The sequence below is a fragment of the Schistocerca nitens genome, chromosome 2, assembly GCF_023898315.1.
Source record: "Schistocerca nitens isolate TAMUIC-IGC-003100 chromosome 2, iqSchNite1.1, whole genome shotgun sequence".
NCBI classification, from domain to species: Eukaryota; Metazoa; Arthropoda; class Insecta; order Orthoptera; family Acrididae; genus Schistocerca; species Schistocerca nitens.
The window spans coordinates 180,361,408-180,380,749 of record NC_064615.1 but is presented as its reverse complement, the minus strand read 5'-3'; the positions used below and the strand labels follow the sequence as shown (position 1 = coordinate 180,380,749).

At 39.4% G+C, this 19,342-nt stretch overlaps 1 protein-coding gene across 6 annotated transcripts in view; it reads left to right on the top strand.

Annotated features, from left to right (window-relative positions):
* Nucleotides 1–19,342, top strand: part of LOC126235860 (uncharacterized) — a 196,477-nt gene that overhangs the window by 71,514 nt on the left and 105,621 nt on the right. For all 6 annotated transcript variants that reach the window (XM_049944751.1, XM_049944752.1, XM_049944746.1 and 3 more), the window contains exon 2: nucleotides 14,563–14,750. In XM_049944751.1, the coding sequence (XP_049800708.1) occupies nucleotides 14,648–14,750 (103 nt within the window). In that variant the 5' untranslated portion in view covers nucleotides 14,563–14,647. The remainder of the gene's footprint in view (nucleotides 1–14,562; nucleotides 14,751–19,342) is intronic.

Here is a 19,342-nt window from a genome sequence, read left to right as displayed (position 1 = left end):
TGGGTGCGAAGTGGAATAGAGAGGAGAAGGAGTGGGGGTTGGGGAGGGTTGGTAGGATGAGATGGAAGTTCGTGTGGCACAGGGAAGATACAGGAAATAAGATGCAAAAATATGAGAGATTGATGCAGGAATAGCGATCAATTTGAAGGTACAGGATTAATGATGTCAGTGACATGAGATGCTGCACCAGCAATTAGCATAGCCTTGCTGCCATCTGTTGTGTGCGGCTGAGATGATTGACACAGTGGGGCCCATAAGTAGAGCATGCATTGCAGTTTTTAAGGCAACAAGAGAAACTCAGGGAAGAAGAGAAAGAAGGCTGGAACAGCACTGATTTATGGGATGGAAGAAAGGCCACCAGGCAAAATCAAACAATGGAAAATCCAGGAAGGAATGTGACAATGTTATGAAAAGGATAATTGCTACTGACCATATAATGGAGATGTCGAGTCGCAGATAGGCACAACATAATATAACTGACCTGTATAATGTATATTGGTTTGTTTATTGATTGATTGCAAAGATAATTTAAGAGTAGTCCTATCAAGTCAGTATGAAATTTAAATACTCTACTAAAAACGAAACCATATCCAGAAGAATTACAACTTGTTGGTATTGCAATAAGTTGTTAATCTCTTTAGGGTTCATATTTTTTTTAATTTAGAGAGTTGGTGTGCGGGCAGAATAAATCTAATGCAAGTGTATTTGACTTTATATGAGCGGTCATAATGTTTTCTCCCACACTGGGGAAGCAGTCATTGGTGGCCAGTGATTTCAATGTGTTATCATATCTGCCATTGTAAATGTTTATTCATTGATGTTCCAAATTGTTTTTGCTTTTGTGTTGGCTGCAGTATATTCTGTACATAGTGTATGTGTTTTGCTTTTTTGGTAACAAGCAAGGATTTTGGAATACTGGTGGTAATAGAATTTGAACTCCTAATTACTGCCCTCAAGTTAGGTATCGGCAGAGCTCTCTCTTCATGATAAAGAATAGTTTTATCCTATGCGTTATGTGTCCCTTGTCTTGCTTCTTTTTAATCTGACTCTTTTTTGTTTTAAGGAAAAACAGAGTTCAGAGTGCTGAAGGGCTATGTAAGAGAAAGAGATAAATATTTCATGTAAATTGTCAATCCTGTAAATAACTTACCTGTATTTGTCCTGTAAGTTTTATTTAGATGTCATGAATAAATCGTGAGTTATGATACTTTTATGTAGTATTTTACTCTTATGAACTAATCATAAATGTTCACCGTGTTTTACTAATAAATAACAGACCATTTACTGTCACTTTTACATCTGAATCACTAAAGGTTGCATTTATGTAGCATGTTTCTAAGCTTATCTTTTTATCATCATCTTCTTCCATTTAGACCTAATAATGCAAGGGTTAGTATATACCCACAGTAGTTTTGAAATTAAGGCTTACATTTTGTAGATGACATTTGGAATAAGAGTTGAAAATGATGAAAATTGAGGAAGCAGTTATAGTGAAGAGAACACAATAATTCCTCAGAATTACTGCTCCACATGTTCTACAACTTTTCTGCTGCAGTTTTCAGACAAAGTATAAGAAAATCTTCTCTAGAGATTCTGGCTAGAGTTTAGTTCTTTTTGCAGGTGGCACTAGTATTGTAATAAATCAAAGCATACATACATTAACAGAAGAAATGGTAAACAAAGTTCTTAAAAATATCATGAATGATTTTTTTTTAAAGTGTCACCCTCAATTTTAAACAGAGATACAACATATTCAGTTCTGCACATCTAAGGTTATTATACCTATGATATGTGTAGCACATGGCAAGGAAATAATAAATAGGGTTTAAACTTCAAGATTCTTAGCAATCCATATTGATGAGAATTGAAATTCAAGAAAGCGCAGTTTGGAATGCCTAAAAAAACTTAGTTCACACCCACATTTGTACTTAGAATTATTGCAAATTGTGGGGAGAGGCAAAGCAGTAAGCTGACATATTTTGCATATCTTCATTCAATAATGTCATATGGAATAATGTTCTGCGGTAACTCATCTTCAAGAAAGGTAGTCTTCACTGTACAAGAAAGTGCTGGAAGACTAATATGTGGTGCTCACCAATGATCTTCTTGTAGATCTCTGTTTAAGGAGTTGGGCTTTCTGACTACTGCTTCACAGTATATTTATTTCCTCATGAAATTTGTTATAAATATCCACTACAGTTCGAAAAGGACAATGACGTACATGATTATAACAACAGAAGGAAAACTGACATTCAATACTCCACATTAAGGTTGTTTTTAGCACAAAAAGGGGTGTACAATTCTGCAACAAAAATTTTTGTCCACTTAAACAGTGATATAAAATGTCTGGTAGACAGAAATGTAAAATCTGAAAACAAACAGAAAGTTTCTCCTTGACAGCTCCTTCTATTCTGTAGAAGAATTTCTGTTACTGTAATGTGTAAAAGTTGGCAGGTAGGAATTACTAACTTGCATCTGCGTGTCCTTTTTGTCCATTTTGTAATATATATAAAAAAAAAAACCTTAGAAATGTTCAACATGTATCAACATGTACAAATAAATTTGCAATGAGAATGTAAAATGTCTAATTCCATATCATTACAGTCTATTGTGCAAAATTATCTGAGAAACATGTAACTAACTAATTAACTAACTCACTAACTTTCAGAAGTACTGGGTAAAATATGTAACTAGCTGTGTATACTCAAGATCTCCTAAAAGTTGAAATTTAATTAACATATCTCCTTCTCCTCCTGCTCCTCCTTCTTCACTTTCACAAACTAGGCTCTAAGCCTGTTCCACCTCCAAATTATCTGGTAGTTTCTTCTTAGTCTTCTTACCTTATGCTTTATCTTCCAGTGCATATGTGAAAACTAATTTATGAAGCGATGCATTGGCCAACCTCTGGACATATTCGTATCATATTTTGTGGTATTTACATATTCCATGTTCAGTTGGTTTTACTTTAAAGTGATGTCATGATTTTTATTTCTTATGTGGTCTGATCTTTTTTGTGTCAAAATTTCATCAACATAGTTTGTGTTTTAGCTATAGTTCCTTTTGTAATTACCTTGGATTAAGGTTAACTGTGGTGAAGAAATAGTCCTTGGTCACTAAAAAGTATTTGATATAATATGCAAATTATTTCTTTTGTCAGTATCATAGTGTCATCTACTACAGGGTAGATAAAAAAATTATACACACTAGGGTAAAGATAAGCTCATATATTATCATCTGTATAATGGCTCAAAGCAAAGTAATTACAATAAGTGTACACACTGCTACCCATCCATTCCCTGAAGCTTCTGAGCACGATGCCATATACTCAGGATCACGTCTTCCAGACTAGCTACAGGTATTGCTTGACAAGCCATTTCAGTTTCATTGTGCAGTTCTGTTAGTGTGCAGGCCTCTCTGCTTCATACGACGTTCGTGAGCATACCCCACAGGTAAAACTCAAATGGGGTTAAATCAGGAGAATGCGTGGGGTACGGTATGGGACCCATTCAACCAATGCAATGTCCTGATGCATTATTATCCAGACAGGTGCACACGTCCTTATGAAAGTGGGGTAGAGTGTTACCTGTTTGGAAGGAAAAAGATTCATCACCAAACAAAGCATGAATGTCTGGTAAAACTGGTGAGTCCGGCATCCCCAGGTAACTCCTGCCAGTAAACATATCTTTGAAAAAGGAAGATCTAATCTGTCCCCTTGATGGTAACCTGCACCAGATATTAAGTCCAGGAGCACTGACTGCTCGCTCAACATAAACATGGACTTCATGGGGCCCAGTACACAGTACACATTCATTGATTGAAGAGAATGACCACGAGAGCAGTTGTGTTTTAATTTTTGTTTCTGCGACAATGATTTTATATCAGCTCGTCTGTCTCATGTATCGCTATATCAAAATGATTTATGCATGTTAAGCTACATTCAGGTATGTGGTGCTGTACTAATAGTAATGTATGTAGTGTACTTCATGTAAGCCCTCCCTCAAACCTGTCGTGTTATATCTTCACAGATCCGATGAAGGCACCATTAGTGTGTTGAAAGCGGTCATCTAGTAAACAGTGTTTAAGCGATCTTGGCTTTTGAATTATTTATACAACAGAGTGATTGCCCCACAACACACTATGTGTTCACTGCAAAAAAAGAAAAAGATTTTATGGCACAACATAAGTGAAAGAAGGGTGTGGTTGATAAGACACATCCTGAAGGTTCAAGGATTCCTCAATGTGGCAGTGAAGGGAAGTGTGAGCAGTAAAAGTTGTATGGGGAGACTAGTGCTTGATTGCAGTAACCAGATTCAAGTGGACTTAGGTTGTAGTAGTTATGCAGAAATGAAGAGGCTTACACAGGATAGACTAGCATGCAGAGCATCATCAAATGAGTCTTTAGATGGAATAACATTACAACAAGAAATATTGATTCAACATTTTATAATAGTGCCTGACAACAAGAGTTCATTGCCAAGGATGAAGAAATTTTTGAAGACTATCTGCAGAAATGATGAGAAAACTAAATCTCCTTTGGAAGGGAAGGTTTTGAATTTGGCAATTATATCTCAGTTTTTTTATCTAATGTAATTGGATGAATAAAAAAAAATCTAATCACCAATCAGCTGCAGGAGAACATATGTATAAAAGTATTGGGAGTTCATCTGTCACTATCCAATAAGAAATTTCTTCTGAAAGAAGCTGCAGCTATAATTTATTCATTGCTAATTTTCGCTCTTTCCTATATCTTGCAGCATATCGAGTGTTGGAATAAACACTCTCCTCAAAAAAGAAAAAAGTCAAATTTGCAGGAAAAAATGAAAGATGGTGTAATATGTGGTGATTTTAATACTGATATAGGATGAGAGACAAAAAGAAAGCAAAAATTTGAGGATCTGATAATACTACACAACATGAAAGCAAATGTGGTGGAACCAGCTTTGGTAACTGAGTGACTTACTGATAATATTACCACTAATACAGATAGCAATTCAAAGGTGTTTTCATTCATGTTGGAACAAATTCCATCAGGAACATCAGTGAGGAAGAAATAATCAGTGAAACATGCAACCTGATCCGATCAGCAGAAAGTGTGTTTGCAAATTCAAAAATTGTCATTAGTGCAATTTTACACAGAAGTTCAGTAAGTGATACATACATAAATAAGATAAACAGTGGAATCAGGGAACAGTGCGACAAACTGGGTGCAATTTTTGTAGACTCAAATAAATTTGTAAGTGGTAGGTGTCTGGGAAAGGATGGGCTACACTTGAATAGGTTAGGTTCAATTACTTTCAGCAAAATGATCATAGATACCCACAGAATCATTAAAAGCAAGGGAAACTGAGAACTTCCAAAAGGGGTGAGAAAACAAAAGTGGTGATCCAAAATGGAAACTGTAAATATAATGGAACAAATGAGGCTCTTAAAAATATAAACAAACTCAAAAATTCTATCTTAATGCATCTAAATATAAAGGATTAGCTGAAAAATGTCCAAATCTAGGTTACTCTAAAATTGATGAACTGCAAGTTATACTTTCTGAACTGTAGTAGTAGTAGTAGTTTACTCATCTGGCAAACATAAGGGTAGTCAGTTTAAATGAACACTGGCTCACAGAAGAAAGCGTAGACCAGCTTTTGTAGAAAAAACAAAGCTTGTGGCGGCTCCTGTATCTTTCTGCATGCCTCCTTAAACTTTAAAGTGAAAGAAGATTTTAGTTATCTAAATGAAGAATGTATTTTTTAAAGCTTTTGTGTTGAGCTGTGTGATTTAAATACTGTGATGATACCAATTTACAGAATTCCTGGGAGTCTGCTACTAAATTTCTCTTAGAAAATTTGCAATATCTCTTAGATAAACTTAAAAAAAGAAAGCAAGAAAAAGATTGTGATTGCAAGAGACTTCAACTTAAACACATTAATTGATAGCAGTGTCATTGAAAAATTTCGCAATTTGATCCAAAAATCTGGTTTCAAATTGAACTTTAGTATGTGCACTAGAGAAAACTTCTACTTAGCAACCTGCATAGATAACATTATTACAAATTATCAGTTTGATGATACAAGAAAGTTTTGCCTAGATCACGCAGCTTTGTTTATAGAACTCTCCAAAACAGAGAAACTAGAATCTGAATCTTATATAAGAAAGAATTTTGGCACAGCGAATTTAGAGTTGTTTTGTGATAAGTTAAATGTTACAAGCTGGCCTTTAGTCCTCTGTGATTCAAGCAACAAAAATTTTGATAAATTTCTAAATTGTTTTTTGGGTGTATTCAGTGAAACATTTCCCCCAAAATCTTATCAAAAGAGAGTCAGGAATAAATGAAATTGTATTGCACCAGGCATAAAAATTTCAAGTGCCAGAAAAAGAGAGCTGCACAATGAGCTTAAAGTAAATAGAAACCCTAATTTTGTAACTTATGTTAAGTGCTATAAGACTATATTCAAAAAAGTTATACTGGCAAATAGTATATTCATAAACAAAGGCAGTTTGGTCTGTTGTGAAATCAGAGTTGGGAGTCAATATTAAAAGTCAAGTCATGTTCAAATGTCAAACTGCTCCAATCATTTTTTTTTTAATATAGCAAAATCTGATGTAGACATGACAGCCCATCAGGACAATATGATTTTCAGGCATAGAGATGACATACAAAACATTTGTTTTAAAAATTCAGAAAAATCACTCAGAAAGATGTTGAAGACACAATATTAACATTAAAAAACAAAAATTCAGCTGGATGGGATGAAATACCTTTTGTGGTAATCAAGGCAGTGTGCTATATTATTTCATACCCACTGACTACTATAGTAAACCAGTCCTTTGAACATGGATCTTTCCCAGATGTCCTAAAATATACAGAGATTAAGCCATTATTTAAAAAGGGATCACCAGAAGATATGAGAAACTACCAGCCCATCTCTCTCCTTCCTGTTTTTTTTCTAAAACATTTGACAAACTTGTGGCAAAACACTAGAAAATTTCCTTACAGTAAATGACAGTATTTATAAAAATCAGTTTGGTTTTCCAAGAGAAAAAAGCATCATAAATGCCATCAGAGAATTTACAGAAAAAATAAGACATCGCTAGACCAGGTTACAAAAGTCTTAGGAATATTCTGTGATCTAATGAAAGCCTTTGACTTGGTGAACCACTCGTTATTACTTCACAAACTGACGAGCTATGGGATCAAAGATATTACATTACAGTGGTTCAACTCTTATCTGACAGAAAGGAAACAGGGAGTTATTTTAAAATCAAATTCAGTTAACTAACACTCCGAATGGAAAACAATTTCCCAAGGAGTTCCACAGGGTTCAGTACTGGGTCATCACTTGTTCGTGTTGTATATAAATGAGTTACCATTAAATATTGATGCTCATTCAGTCTTGTTCGCAGATGACACCTAATAGAAAATGATACAACAGGAAAGATTACAGATAGTATAGAAAATGTTCTGGGGAAACTGGAATCCTGGTTCCATAAAAATGGACTAAAGCTCAATGTCACTAAGACCCAGATAATGCAGTTTGTCTCTAAATTGTCAGCAATATGTTCTGTACAAATAGCCCATAATAATCAACTGATGACAGAAGTGAGCCATGTGAAATTCTTGGGCCTAAACCTTGATAAAAGTTTAAACTGGAAGACACATATAGACTTCCTGGCAAATAAATTAAATTCCTTAGCTTTTGCAATGTTTACTTTATCTGGTGCCACTCATATTGACACAAGACAGACAGTCTACCACAGTTATTTTGAGTCTGTTATTCGGTATGAGATAATTTTCTGGGGAAACCCTAGAAGCAGTACAAGACTACTAAATATTACGAAGAAAATCATTAGAAACATGTGCTGCCACAAAAATGAGTCATGTCGCCCATTGTTCAAGAAATTAAAGATACTAACAATTACTTCATTGTACATTTTTGAAATTTTGATTTTTGTATATAATAATCAACAAAATCTTGAAAAGTTCCATTTTAAGCATAGCTATGGTACTCATCACAAGGAAAACTTCAAATTTCCTCCACATCACTTACAAGCTTTATGCTCAGACATCAATGTACATGGGGCTAAAAATACATAACAAATTAAAAGGAAGAAACATATTAACAATGGACCTTGGTTTGCTGAAAAATTTACTCCAAAATATTTTAATAGAGAAATGTAACTACACCATTGAAGAATTCATAGCAGACAGTCTGACACTTTGAACAATAAAAATTATACCTAATATTGCAGTGTTGTCTGTGTACAACAAAGGAAATTGGTAAACTTAATTTACAGTAAATATCGTAGTGTTGTATTTATTGGCATTATTATTAAAATAGTGTGAAAAGAGTTTCTGTAAATCATTATACTTATATTTTTGCTAAACTTGACGTGTCTCCTGTACAACAGATCATGTGATCTGTACAGTGTATGTAATGAGACTAATAAATCACATTTTATTTTACAAGCATATACAACAAAAGTTCTACAAACAGAACTTTCTGATAATTTTTGGACATCTATGTGAAGTATATGGAAGTCTGACCTCACAAACAGAAGATAAAAATGAAGAAGGAGATGTTAGGTTTTTCAACCAACAAATACCAGCATATTTAAAGTAATGTTGAGTAATGTTCAAGTAATATTGAGAAAATAACAATGGGCAGACATTCTTCAAGCCTAGGGAACAAATAAAAAATACAGTAGTTTTCAAGAAACCTTAACACATTACTTCAATATAGCATTTCCAAAAACCAAGAGGAAAAGAAAAATTTTCCAAAATTTTTTCACGAAGGAAATAATAGAATTGATGGCTGCCGAGAGAGTAGTAAAACAGAGAGAAATTTCTGAAACCTACAAACAGCACCAAAAGAAGGAGGACAGGCAGTTGATATGGCAAGAAAAAGCCAAATCAATTAATGAGAGTATTTCAAAATCAACAAATAAAATGAAAACTACACGGGATACAATTAACTCTGAAAGATATTGCGGAGACATGGCTTAGCCACAATACAGGGGATGTTTCCAGAATGAGCTTTTCACTCTGCAGTGGAGTGTGCACTGATATGAAACTTCAAGGTCCCGATTTCGAGTCTCTGTCCAGCACATAGTTTTAATCTGCCAGGAAGTTTCATATCAGCACACACTCCATTGCAGAGTGAAAATCTCGTTCTGGAAACATCCCCCAGACTCTGACTAAGCCATGTCTCTACAATATCCTTTCTTCCGGGACTGCTAGTTCTGCAAGGTTCGCAGAAGAACTTCTGTGAAGTTTGGAAGGTAGGAGATGAGGTACTGGCAGAATTGAAGCTGTGAGGATGAATCGTGAGTCATGCTTGGGTAGCTCAGATGATAGAGCACCGAGTTTGAGTCTTGGTCCGGCACACAGTTTTAATCTGCCAGGAAGTTTCATATCAGCACACACTCTGCTGCAGAGTGATAATCTCATTCAGGAAGATGTTTATATTTTGATGTTTCCATCTGTCCAAGACCATTGTGGCTGTAGATGAGATCCCACAAAACTGGAGACCAATGAGAGTTTTCATACCCATCATGCAAGAAACAGAAAACAATCACAGTGCATTTCTCATAGTCTATAGATTTTTGAAGAGGGTTGTAAATACTTTGGTATCAAGCTAATGCAAGCATTGCCAAGTGTAGTATCCCATCCTTGCCGGCACTGTAGAGTGTTGTAATGCAAGGAAGCAAGGGAGAGGATGTTGTTATGGGTGGCCAGTATCCTCTTTCTACAACACAAATGCACAAGTGAATTAATACGGTTCTTTATTTACATGAACTGTAAATTTTTACTTAACTATAATAGATTCCATCTATTGGGGTACAAGCTCATCAGTAATAGTCCTTCTGCTGACAATATTGACAATCTTGTTATTACAGTCTTTAGTCTCACTGCTAGTCCCAAAATGGGCACTAATCTGATTGCTATGTATTGTCGTAGCCTACGATGTGAACTGAGCCCACACTGCAACTGACTGACAGATGCCAAACTGGAGGGTGAGTTAGTCCGGCCCTCCGGTCAGCATCAGTGGCCAAAATACATGCTGTAGAGAACTTTGTTGGCGTGTTGCTTGTTGGTGTATGTCTGTGGCCACTCTCGTGATAGGTGTGCTTGATCCAGTGCCCACTATTGATCTTAGCACTACATCTTTGCCAACCAGTGTGCTGGTGACAGTTTATGCCAGCACACCTAGATAATTCCAAAACTTCAAAATTGAGACGATTTTCTGTGAAACCCTAAAAAATTTCTAATTGATGAATAATTATATAACTTATGAGCAGACAGTGACCAAACGTTTACCATGTGAGTGTTAAACTTTGTGTACAATATTAAGAGAAACTAGCATCAGAAATTAGTGTTACAAAATAAATGAAAATTAGACCCACTCATGCAAAATCAAAGACAAAATTATGCCACAAAATTGTATTTTTTAAGCTGTGTTGCTATAAATCATTGTGTATTCTAAATCATTATGCATTATGTAACATTTTCTACATACTGTGCAAGTTATTATATGTATTTACTGTGGGATTTATTATATTATATATTGTTTAGATGATGAGTCCTATGTTACTAGTACATAAATGTCACAAGCAAAGCTTTCAACGAGTAAGGCCTTGCCCACCTGGCTAGCCGTGCAGTCTAACACACTGCTTCCCGGGCAGGAAGGCATGTCAGGGACCAGCACGAATCCGCCCGGCAGATTAGTGTCAAGGTCTGGTGCACCAGCCATCCTGTGGATGGTTTTTCAGATGATTTTCTATCTACCTCGGCGAATATGGGCTGGTTCCCTTTATTCTACCTCAGTTACACTGTGTTGGCAATTGATGCACAAACTCCATTTCCACATACGAGTGCACCATGATTATTTTACCATGCAAACATTTGGGGTTACACTCTTCTGGTATGAGACATTCCCAGGAGGGGGGGTTGCACTGGGAGCCAAACCGCACAATAACCCTGGGTATGGTATTGGGCGGCACTGGGGTGGGTGGACTGCTATGGCCTGTTGTGGGGTTGTGAACCACTGAGGGCTACAGAGGGGATGAGCCTCTCTGTCGTTTATGTCGTTTCTAGGTCCCCAGTTTAATACAATACAATACAGTAAGGCATTCTGCAAAAATAGACAACAGACACACACACTCACGCAAATGCAACTCACACAAACATGACTGTAGTCTCAGGCAACTGAAGTCACACTGTGAGCAGCAGTGGGAGTGGCCACTGGGTGGGGGTAAGGAGGAGGTTGGGGTGGGGAGGGGGAGGGATAGTAGTTTAGGGCTGGCAGACAGTGAAGTGCTGCATGGGAACGTGCAGGGATGAGCTGGAGAGAGGGTAGGGCAGTTATGTGCAGTCTGGAGGTTAAACGGAAGGCAGGGATGAGGTGGGGGGAGGGGGCAGAGGGGTTAGCAGGAAAGGAGAGAAGTAAAAAGACTGGGTTAGGTGGTGGCATAAGGGATGCACAGTGCTGGATTGGGAACAGGTAGGGGCTTCATGGATGAGGACAATGACTAACGAAGGTTGAGGCCAGGAGGGTTAGGGGAACGTAGGACATATTCCAGGGAGAGTTCCCGTGTGAGCAATTCAGAAAAGCTGGTGTTGGTGGGGAGGATCCATATGGCACAGGCTGTGAAGCAGTCACTGAATCAAGGATGTCATGTTTGGCAGTGTGCTCAACAATAGGGTGGTCAACTTGTTTCTTGGCCACAGTTTGTTGGTGGCCATTCATGTAGACAGACAGCTTGGTGGTTGTTATGCCCACATAGAATGCAGCACAGTGGTTTCAGCTTAGCTTGTAGTTCACATTACTGGTTTCACAGATAGCCCTATCTTTGACAGGGTAGGTGATGTTTGTGGTGGGACTGGAGTACGTGGTGGTGGGAGGATGTATGGGACAGGTCTTGCGTCTAGGTCTACTGCAGAGGTATAAGCCATGAAGCAAGGAGTTGGGAGCAGGATCTGTGTAGGGATGGACGTATATATTGTGCTGGTTTCGTGGACAGTGGAATAGCAGTGTGGGAGGGGAGTGAAGGATAGTGGGCAGGCATTTCTCAGTCCAGGGCACAGTGAGAGAGAGCCGAAACCCTGACGGTGAATATAATTCAGTTGCTCTGGTCCTGGGTGGTACTGAGTTACCTTCTGTCAGGTAACCCTTGTGGTTCAAAACAAAACAAAACCCCCCAGCTGTCAGATATATCCACCTACAAACCTTGCCATAATGACCCCCATTCCAGAAATCCAGCAGGATCTCCAGTCAGTCCTCAAATCCTTAGTCCCATGACACGACCTCTCCCTAGAGTCTATCTCTCTGTTCATCCTTACCACTCCCCACACTCCTACCTTGTATATGCTTCCTAAAGTCCATAAACCCAGCCACCCAGGATGCCTCACTGTGGCTGGTTACTTTGCCCCCACTAAGAGACTCTCTACTCTCATAAACCAACACTTTCAACCTATTACCCAGAACCTACCCTCCTATATAAAAGATACCAACTATTTCCTCCACTGACTCTCCACAGTTCCTCTTCCTTTACTACATGGTACCCTACTCTGCACTATTGATGCCACCTCCCTTTACACCAACATCCCTGATGCCCTTGGGCTTACCGCTATTGAACACTACCTTTCTCAGTGCCTGACAGATTCCAAACCAACAACCTCCTTCCTAGTTGCCATGACCAGCTCTATCCTCACCCATAATTATTTCTCCTTTGAATGCATTACCTACAAACAAATCCAAGGTATGGCTGTGGGCACCCGCATGGCACCATCCTATGCCAATCTATTCATGGGCCATCTAGAGGAATCCTTCCTAAACACCCAGAATCCCAAACTCCTCACCTGGGTCAGATTCACTGATGATATCTTTACAATCTGGATCGAGGGTGAGGACACCCTATCCACATTCCTCGAGAAGCTCAACAACTTCTCCCCCATTTGCTTCACCTGGTCCTATTCAACCCAACAAGTCACCTTCCTAGATACTGACCTCCACCTCATAGAAGGCTACATCAGCACCTCAGTCTGCATCAAACCTACTGACCACCAGCAATACCACCACTTTGACAACTACCACCCATTCCATACCAAGAAGTCCCTTCCATACTGCCAACCCACCCATGGTCATTGCATCTGCAGTGTTGAGCAGCCTCTCTTGAAATATACTGAGGGTCTCACTGAAGCCTTCACAAACTGTAATTATCCTCTCAACCTTGTACAAAAACAAATCTCCTGTGCCTTATCATTCCAGTTTCCCACCACCTTCCAAAGTCCCACCATCTGACCACAAAAGAGTATTACCCTCCTAACTCAGTACCACCCAGGACTGGAGAAACTGAATTTCATTCTCCGCCAGGCTTTTGACTACCTCCCATCGTGCCCTGAAATGAAAATGTCCTGCCCACTATCCTTCACACCCCTCCCACAGGGGTGTTCCAATGTCCACCTACACAATATACTTGTCTGTCCCTACACAACCTTGTTCCCAACCCCTTACCTCATGGCTCATACCCCTGTAATAGACCTAGATGCAAAATTGCCCCATACATCCTCCCATCACCACCTACTCCAGTCTGGTCACAAATATCACCTATCCTGCCAAAGGCAGGGCTACCTGTGAAATCAGTCATGTGATCTGCAAGCTAAGCTGAAACCACTGTGCTGCATTCTATGTGGGCATGAAAGCCAACAATCTGTCTGTCCACATGAATGGCAACCAACAAACTGTGGCCAAGAAACAAGTGGAGCATCCTGTTGCTGAGCACGCTGCTAAACATGACATCCTTCAATACAGAGACTGCTTCACAACCTGTGACATGGATCCTTCCCACTAACATCAGCTTTTCTGAGTTGCGAAGGTGGGAACTCTCCCTGCAATATATCCTATGTTCCCAAACCAGTGTGTTTACTTCTCTCCTTTTCCGCTACCCCCTCCCCCCCCCCCCCCCCCCACCTTATCTCTGCCGTCCGTCTAACCTCTCAACTGCACATAACTACCCTACCCTCTCTTCACCTCATCTATGCATGCTACCCAGCAGCACTTCACTGTCTTCCAGCCAACTACCCTACTATTTCTCCCCCTCCCTGCCCCAGCCTCCTCAGCCTCCTCCTTACCCCCACCCAGTCGCCACTCCCACTGCTGCTCGCTGTGTGGCTTCAGTTGCCTTAGACTACAGTTATGTGTATGTGAGTTGATTTGTGTGTGTGTGTGTGTGTGTGTGTTTTTGCCAAAGGCCTTACTGGCTAAAAGCTCTACTTGTGACAGTCTTTATGTCGCACCTGTCTGCAACTCGTCATCACTACTATATGGTGAGTAGCAACTTTCCTTTTCATAATATTGTTACATTCTATCCCGAATTTTTCATTGTTCAATAAAAAAATCACAATCAATATGCATGCTTGTATAAGCACATAGCAAGCATGTGTAACTTATAAGTACATGGTAATGAAAATTAACATGGCAACTATGTACATGTAGAAAATTCTTGTAGAGTTAATCCTAATATTTATCATTTTAATAGCAATTCTGAGGAAATATGGTGACTTTTCAGGCCTAACCATGAAGAACTGCACAAGAAGGAAACTTAAGTAGTAAAAATCTAGGAAACAATATTCTGTGGTTTGCAGTCTACAAGAATGAATTCATTGCCTGAAACAGTAACAGAAATATGGGGTGATGTAATTATATGGTGGTTTCCAAGGGATTTCTCACAGTCACGGATTGGTGACAAATGCACAGGTTAGTGTGTGTATATATATATATATATATATATATATATATATATATATATATATATATATATATATATATATATATATATATAGAGGGAAACATTCCACGTAGGAAAAATATATCTAAAAACAAAGATGATGTGACTTACCAAATGAAAGTGCTGGCAGGTCGACAGACACACAAACAAACACAAACATACACACAAAATTCAAGCTTTCGCAACAAACTGTTGCCTCATCAGGAAAGAGGGAAGGAGAGGGAAAGACGAAAGGATGTGGGTTTTAAGGGAGAGGGTAAGGAGTCATTCCAATCCCGGGAGCGGAAAGACTTACCTTAGGGGGAAAAAAGGACGGGTATACACTCGCACACACACACATATCCATCCACACATATACAGACACAAGCAGACATATTTAAAGACAAAGAGTTTGGGCAGAGATGTCAGTCGAGGCAGAAGTGCAGAGCCAAAGATGTTGTTGAATGACAGGTGAGCTCCCGGGATTGGAATGACTCCTTACCCTCTCCCTTAAAACCCACATCCTTTCGTCTTTCCCTCTCCTTCCCTCTTTCCTGATGAGGCAACAGTTTGTTGCGAAAGCTTGAATTTTGTGTGTATATTTGTGTTTGTTTGTGTGTCTGTCGACCTGCCAGCACTTTCATTTGGTAAGTCACATCATCTTTGTTTTTAGATATATTTTTCCTACGTGGAATGTTTCAAAAAATATATTATGGCACATAATAATAACTGTTGAAATGGACTAGACTATAGAGAGTAATTTCTGCATTAGACTTTTGTGATGAGTCAAAACAGGATGCCAGAATAGATATTAAATCTAGTTACCTGTTTTCAAATGGTAGTGCATTTTTGACTGGGCTTTCCAAATGAACCTTACAGTCAAAGCTTGGAGGAAGAGGTTTAGTGTTTAACACCACATCAACGTTGAGGCCATTAGAGATGGAGCACAAGCTTGGATTAGGGAATGATGGAGGGAAATTGTCCATGCCCTTTCATAGAAACCATTCTGACATTTGCCTGAAGTCAAAGCTTGGACATGGAATTGCAAAGAATGGAGAGGCAGATCAAAGCTTGAGACAATTTCTGAGGCATGTTCAGATGTTCAGTTACAAGAGCATTAATTGTAAAATTCAAGTGTTTGGAATTTAGTCCCACTGAGACATATACTTCAAACTGTTTGAATATTCAGTGACAAGTGTTTATATCAATAAAACATGAAAGAGGACAGTCAACAACTCAAGAGCAGATGAATGATATGTACACCTTTATAGTCTTGGCCTGATAATACTTACTGTTTATGCATGATTGCTCAGGTAGACAAGTATGGACTGTGAAGAAAGAATTTGCACAGTTACAAGGGAGAGAAGGAGGGAGAAGGATGTAGAGGGAAGGAACAGGGAGCTTTCAGTGGCAATGATGAAACAGAGTTTCATTTTTAAGGTACCAGTCTTGTGAGTCATTTGATGCTATCCTCCATCTTTTCATTTCCACAACATCTTCTGTAATCTGTTTTGTGCATTCTAGTTTTTATCTCCTCTACTGATCCCACTAGCACCAATCTTAGTACTCGTGGATGCCACAGCGCATGTCCTACTAACCTGACAATTCTTCTGGTAATGATTTTCCGTAGTTTTCTATCCTTGCCCATTCTCTTCAGTACCTCTTAATTTTTTACCTTAGCTGTTTACTTAAATGTAACATTTTATGATATGGGAAGTTCTGGCTGAATGTAAATAATTTAGGACTGAATAGTGGAAAGTAAACACACACACACACACACACACACACACACACACACACACACACACACATGTTCCAGATGGCATAGGTTGTGGAACAGCCATTTCAACATAACTTCCAACTCCTACTGAAATCCATAGGCTTACCAAAGATAATTTCCTTGAATCCATCTCTTTCCTCACCCTGATGACCCCCACACATCCATCTTCTAGAGGCTTCCAAAACTCCAACAATCCATGGATTCCCCTGTTTAGCTGATTACTGTGCTCCCACTGAAAGAATCTCCCCTTTTATCAATGAACACCACCAACCAATAACCCATAGCCTCTCCTCTCATATTAAAGATAAAACATTTTCCTCACTGACACTCAGCCATCCCCACTCCATTACCACCCAGATCCATACTGGTCACTGTTGATGAAACATCCCTATACACCAACATCCCTCTTGCCCATGGTCTTGCTTCTATGAAACACTGCCTCTCCCAACATAATTCAGACTCCAAACCCACAATCTCATTCCTTATACATCTAACCAATTTCCTAATGCATAGCTACTGCTTCCTTCAGATATATAAACAAATCCTTGCATGGCCATGGGCGTGTGGATAGCACCTTTCTATGCCAGTCTGTTTGTGAGCCATCAAGAGGAAACCTTCCTAGCCTCTCAAATACCCAAACCCCTTGTCTAGTTCAGGTTCATTGAAGATATCATCATGTTTTTTACCAAGGGTTAGGACATCCTGTCCTTGTTCTTCCATGCTCTCAACACCTTCTCTCCAATTCACTTCATCTGGCCCTCCTCAGCCCATCATGTCGCTTTTCTGGGTGCTGACTTCCACCTCTCTTATGGCTCCATCCATTACCAGTATGCACATTTTAATAACTGTCATGCATGCTTTATCAAAAGGAAAAAAAAAACACTTCCATATAACCTGGATACCAATGTAACCCATCCATAATTATTACAAATGCATTGTTAGACTACTTACAGGCCATAAAGGGCATTTAAGCTGTTATTGTTCCCATGCAACTGTATGCAAATGGAATGTGCAGAAAACCTAATTCATTGCTCCATGGGAAATATCCTCTGCCATACACTTCATTGTGACTTAAAGCTGGGTGTTATTGTAGAAATAACATTAGTGAATATATTTATTGGCCAATAGATGTAAGAATCCCTAGGTCGTTGTAGAGGTTTCTGCACTATGTTACGCTATCAACTTTGTATGAAATTCTTACAGCACATTTCTGTAGAATAAATGCTTTTTTTATGTTAGCTGCATTTAACCAGAAGACTATGCCATAAGACAATACAGTGTGAGAGTGTGCAAAACATGCTAGCATTCCAGTCTGTAGGTCAATGCAATGCAGGCAGAACTCAGACTTTCCGTTAACTGATTCATATGTTGATGCTACCAATCTTTCTAATCTATCTAGACTCGTAGGAACTTCAAACATGGAGCTTCATCACGTGTGTGCCCATTGATTTCTGCTTCTGATGCCTGTAATTAATTTTTGTTATGTTGGAAATGCATGAGTCTCTTCAGATTAATGGTTAAGCCAAATTCTTTGAACATTTACATATAGTTTTCTCATTTTTGTTAATGCTATTAGAACAACAACAACTACAATACTTATGCTAGTACTACTAAAATTATCAGATAAGGCTTTTTACTGTAATAACAAATACAATAGGAGGTGCCAAAAACAAATACAATTACATTAATGCCGTAACCATAAACATGTTGAATACATTGTCCACGCATATAGTGCAGTCCGTACCAGTTTGATGTACAATGAGTCATGAGCATAGTAAAGATGGCAGGAGCATAAACCATTACAGAAAGAGAGAGAAACCACTCCACTATAGGGTTAAACAGAATGACTTTCAACATTTACACATGGTGGTGCTGGATGGTGACTGCACACGCCACTCTTTATGTCCAGCTGTCAGTGCTGCCTGAATGTGCCTCCTCTTGGTAGCTAAGCTTAGCCACCACGTGCAAGTGCAGGCAGATTGAATAACTCCTAATGGGCTAGCACCTCATGTCATCCTGAATTTTAATGGATAGCATGGTGCCTGTGTGATCGAGGTGGTAACGGCAGTTACCACAGTCCTTCCCTTTTTTTGGGGGGTAACTGGAAGCTGGTGCCACTCCAGTGTCCCTTGCTCATAGTGTGGGATGACCTTTGGTGCTCAGGAAGGCAATGTCCACGTCCTCCACAGTGCTGCCAGTTGATGCCCTCTGTGTCGCAAAGAGCTGCCTGTCAGCCCGCACGAGAGAGTAGGGCCAAAAGTAATCTGGACAGTGGTGGCTTCACTGTGGGCAGATGCCCACGGTTGTATTGCGAGCCACTGGTGGAGCTGAGACCAAAACTGAATGCATGTAAGTGTCCTGCAGCTTGTGGGAGGGAGACAGAACTGGCGGAAATAATGCCCCTGCTGCCCATGTGGCACCTCTGGCTGCTGTGTATAGCCATTGGTGCCTGGGCATTGATGAACTTGTGGAGGGCTAGAAAAAGGAATAGCGGACGTTGAGCAAGGCACAGTATCATAGGGGGCAGACTCAGTGGAAAGGCCATCGAGGACTAAGGTGAAGGAAGAGCTGATGATCTCGTAGGCCTATGTGGAGACTGGTCTTTCACTCTTGGACTAAATTCATTTCAGTGGCATGTCACCAGCTCTTCCTTCTGTCTGCAGTGTGAAGATGTGCTGAATGTGCTTGCCGTGGATGGCTTCTGAAATGCAATGCTCATTGCTAACCAAACGTGTGAGCCCAGGCGGGAGTCCCAGGCAAGTAGCATGGTTTTGAAGGGGCCCTGGGGGACCATGGAGTGGG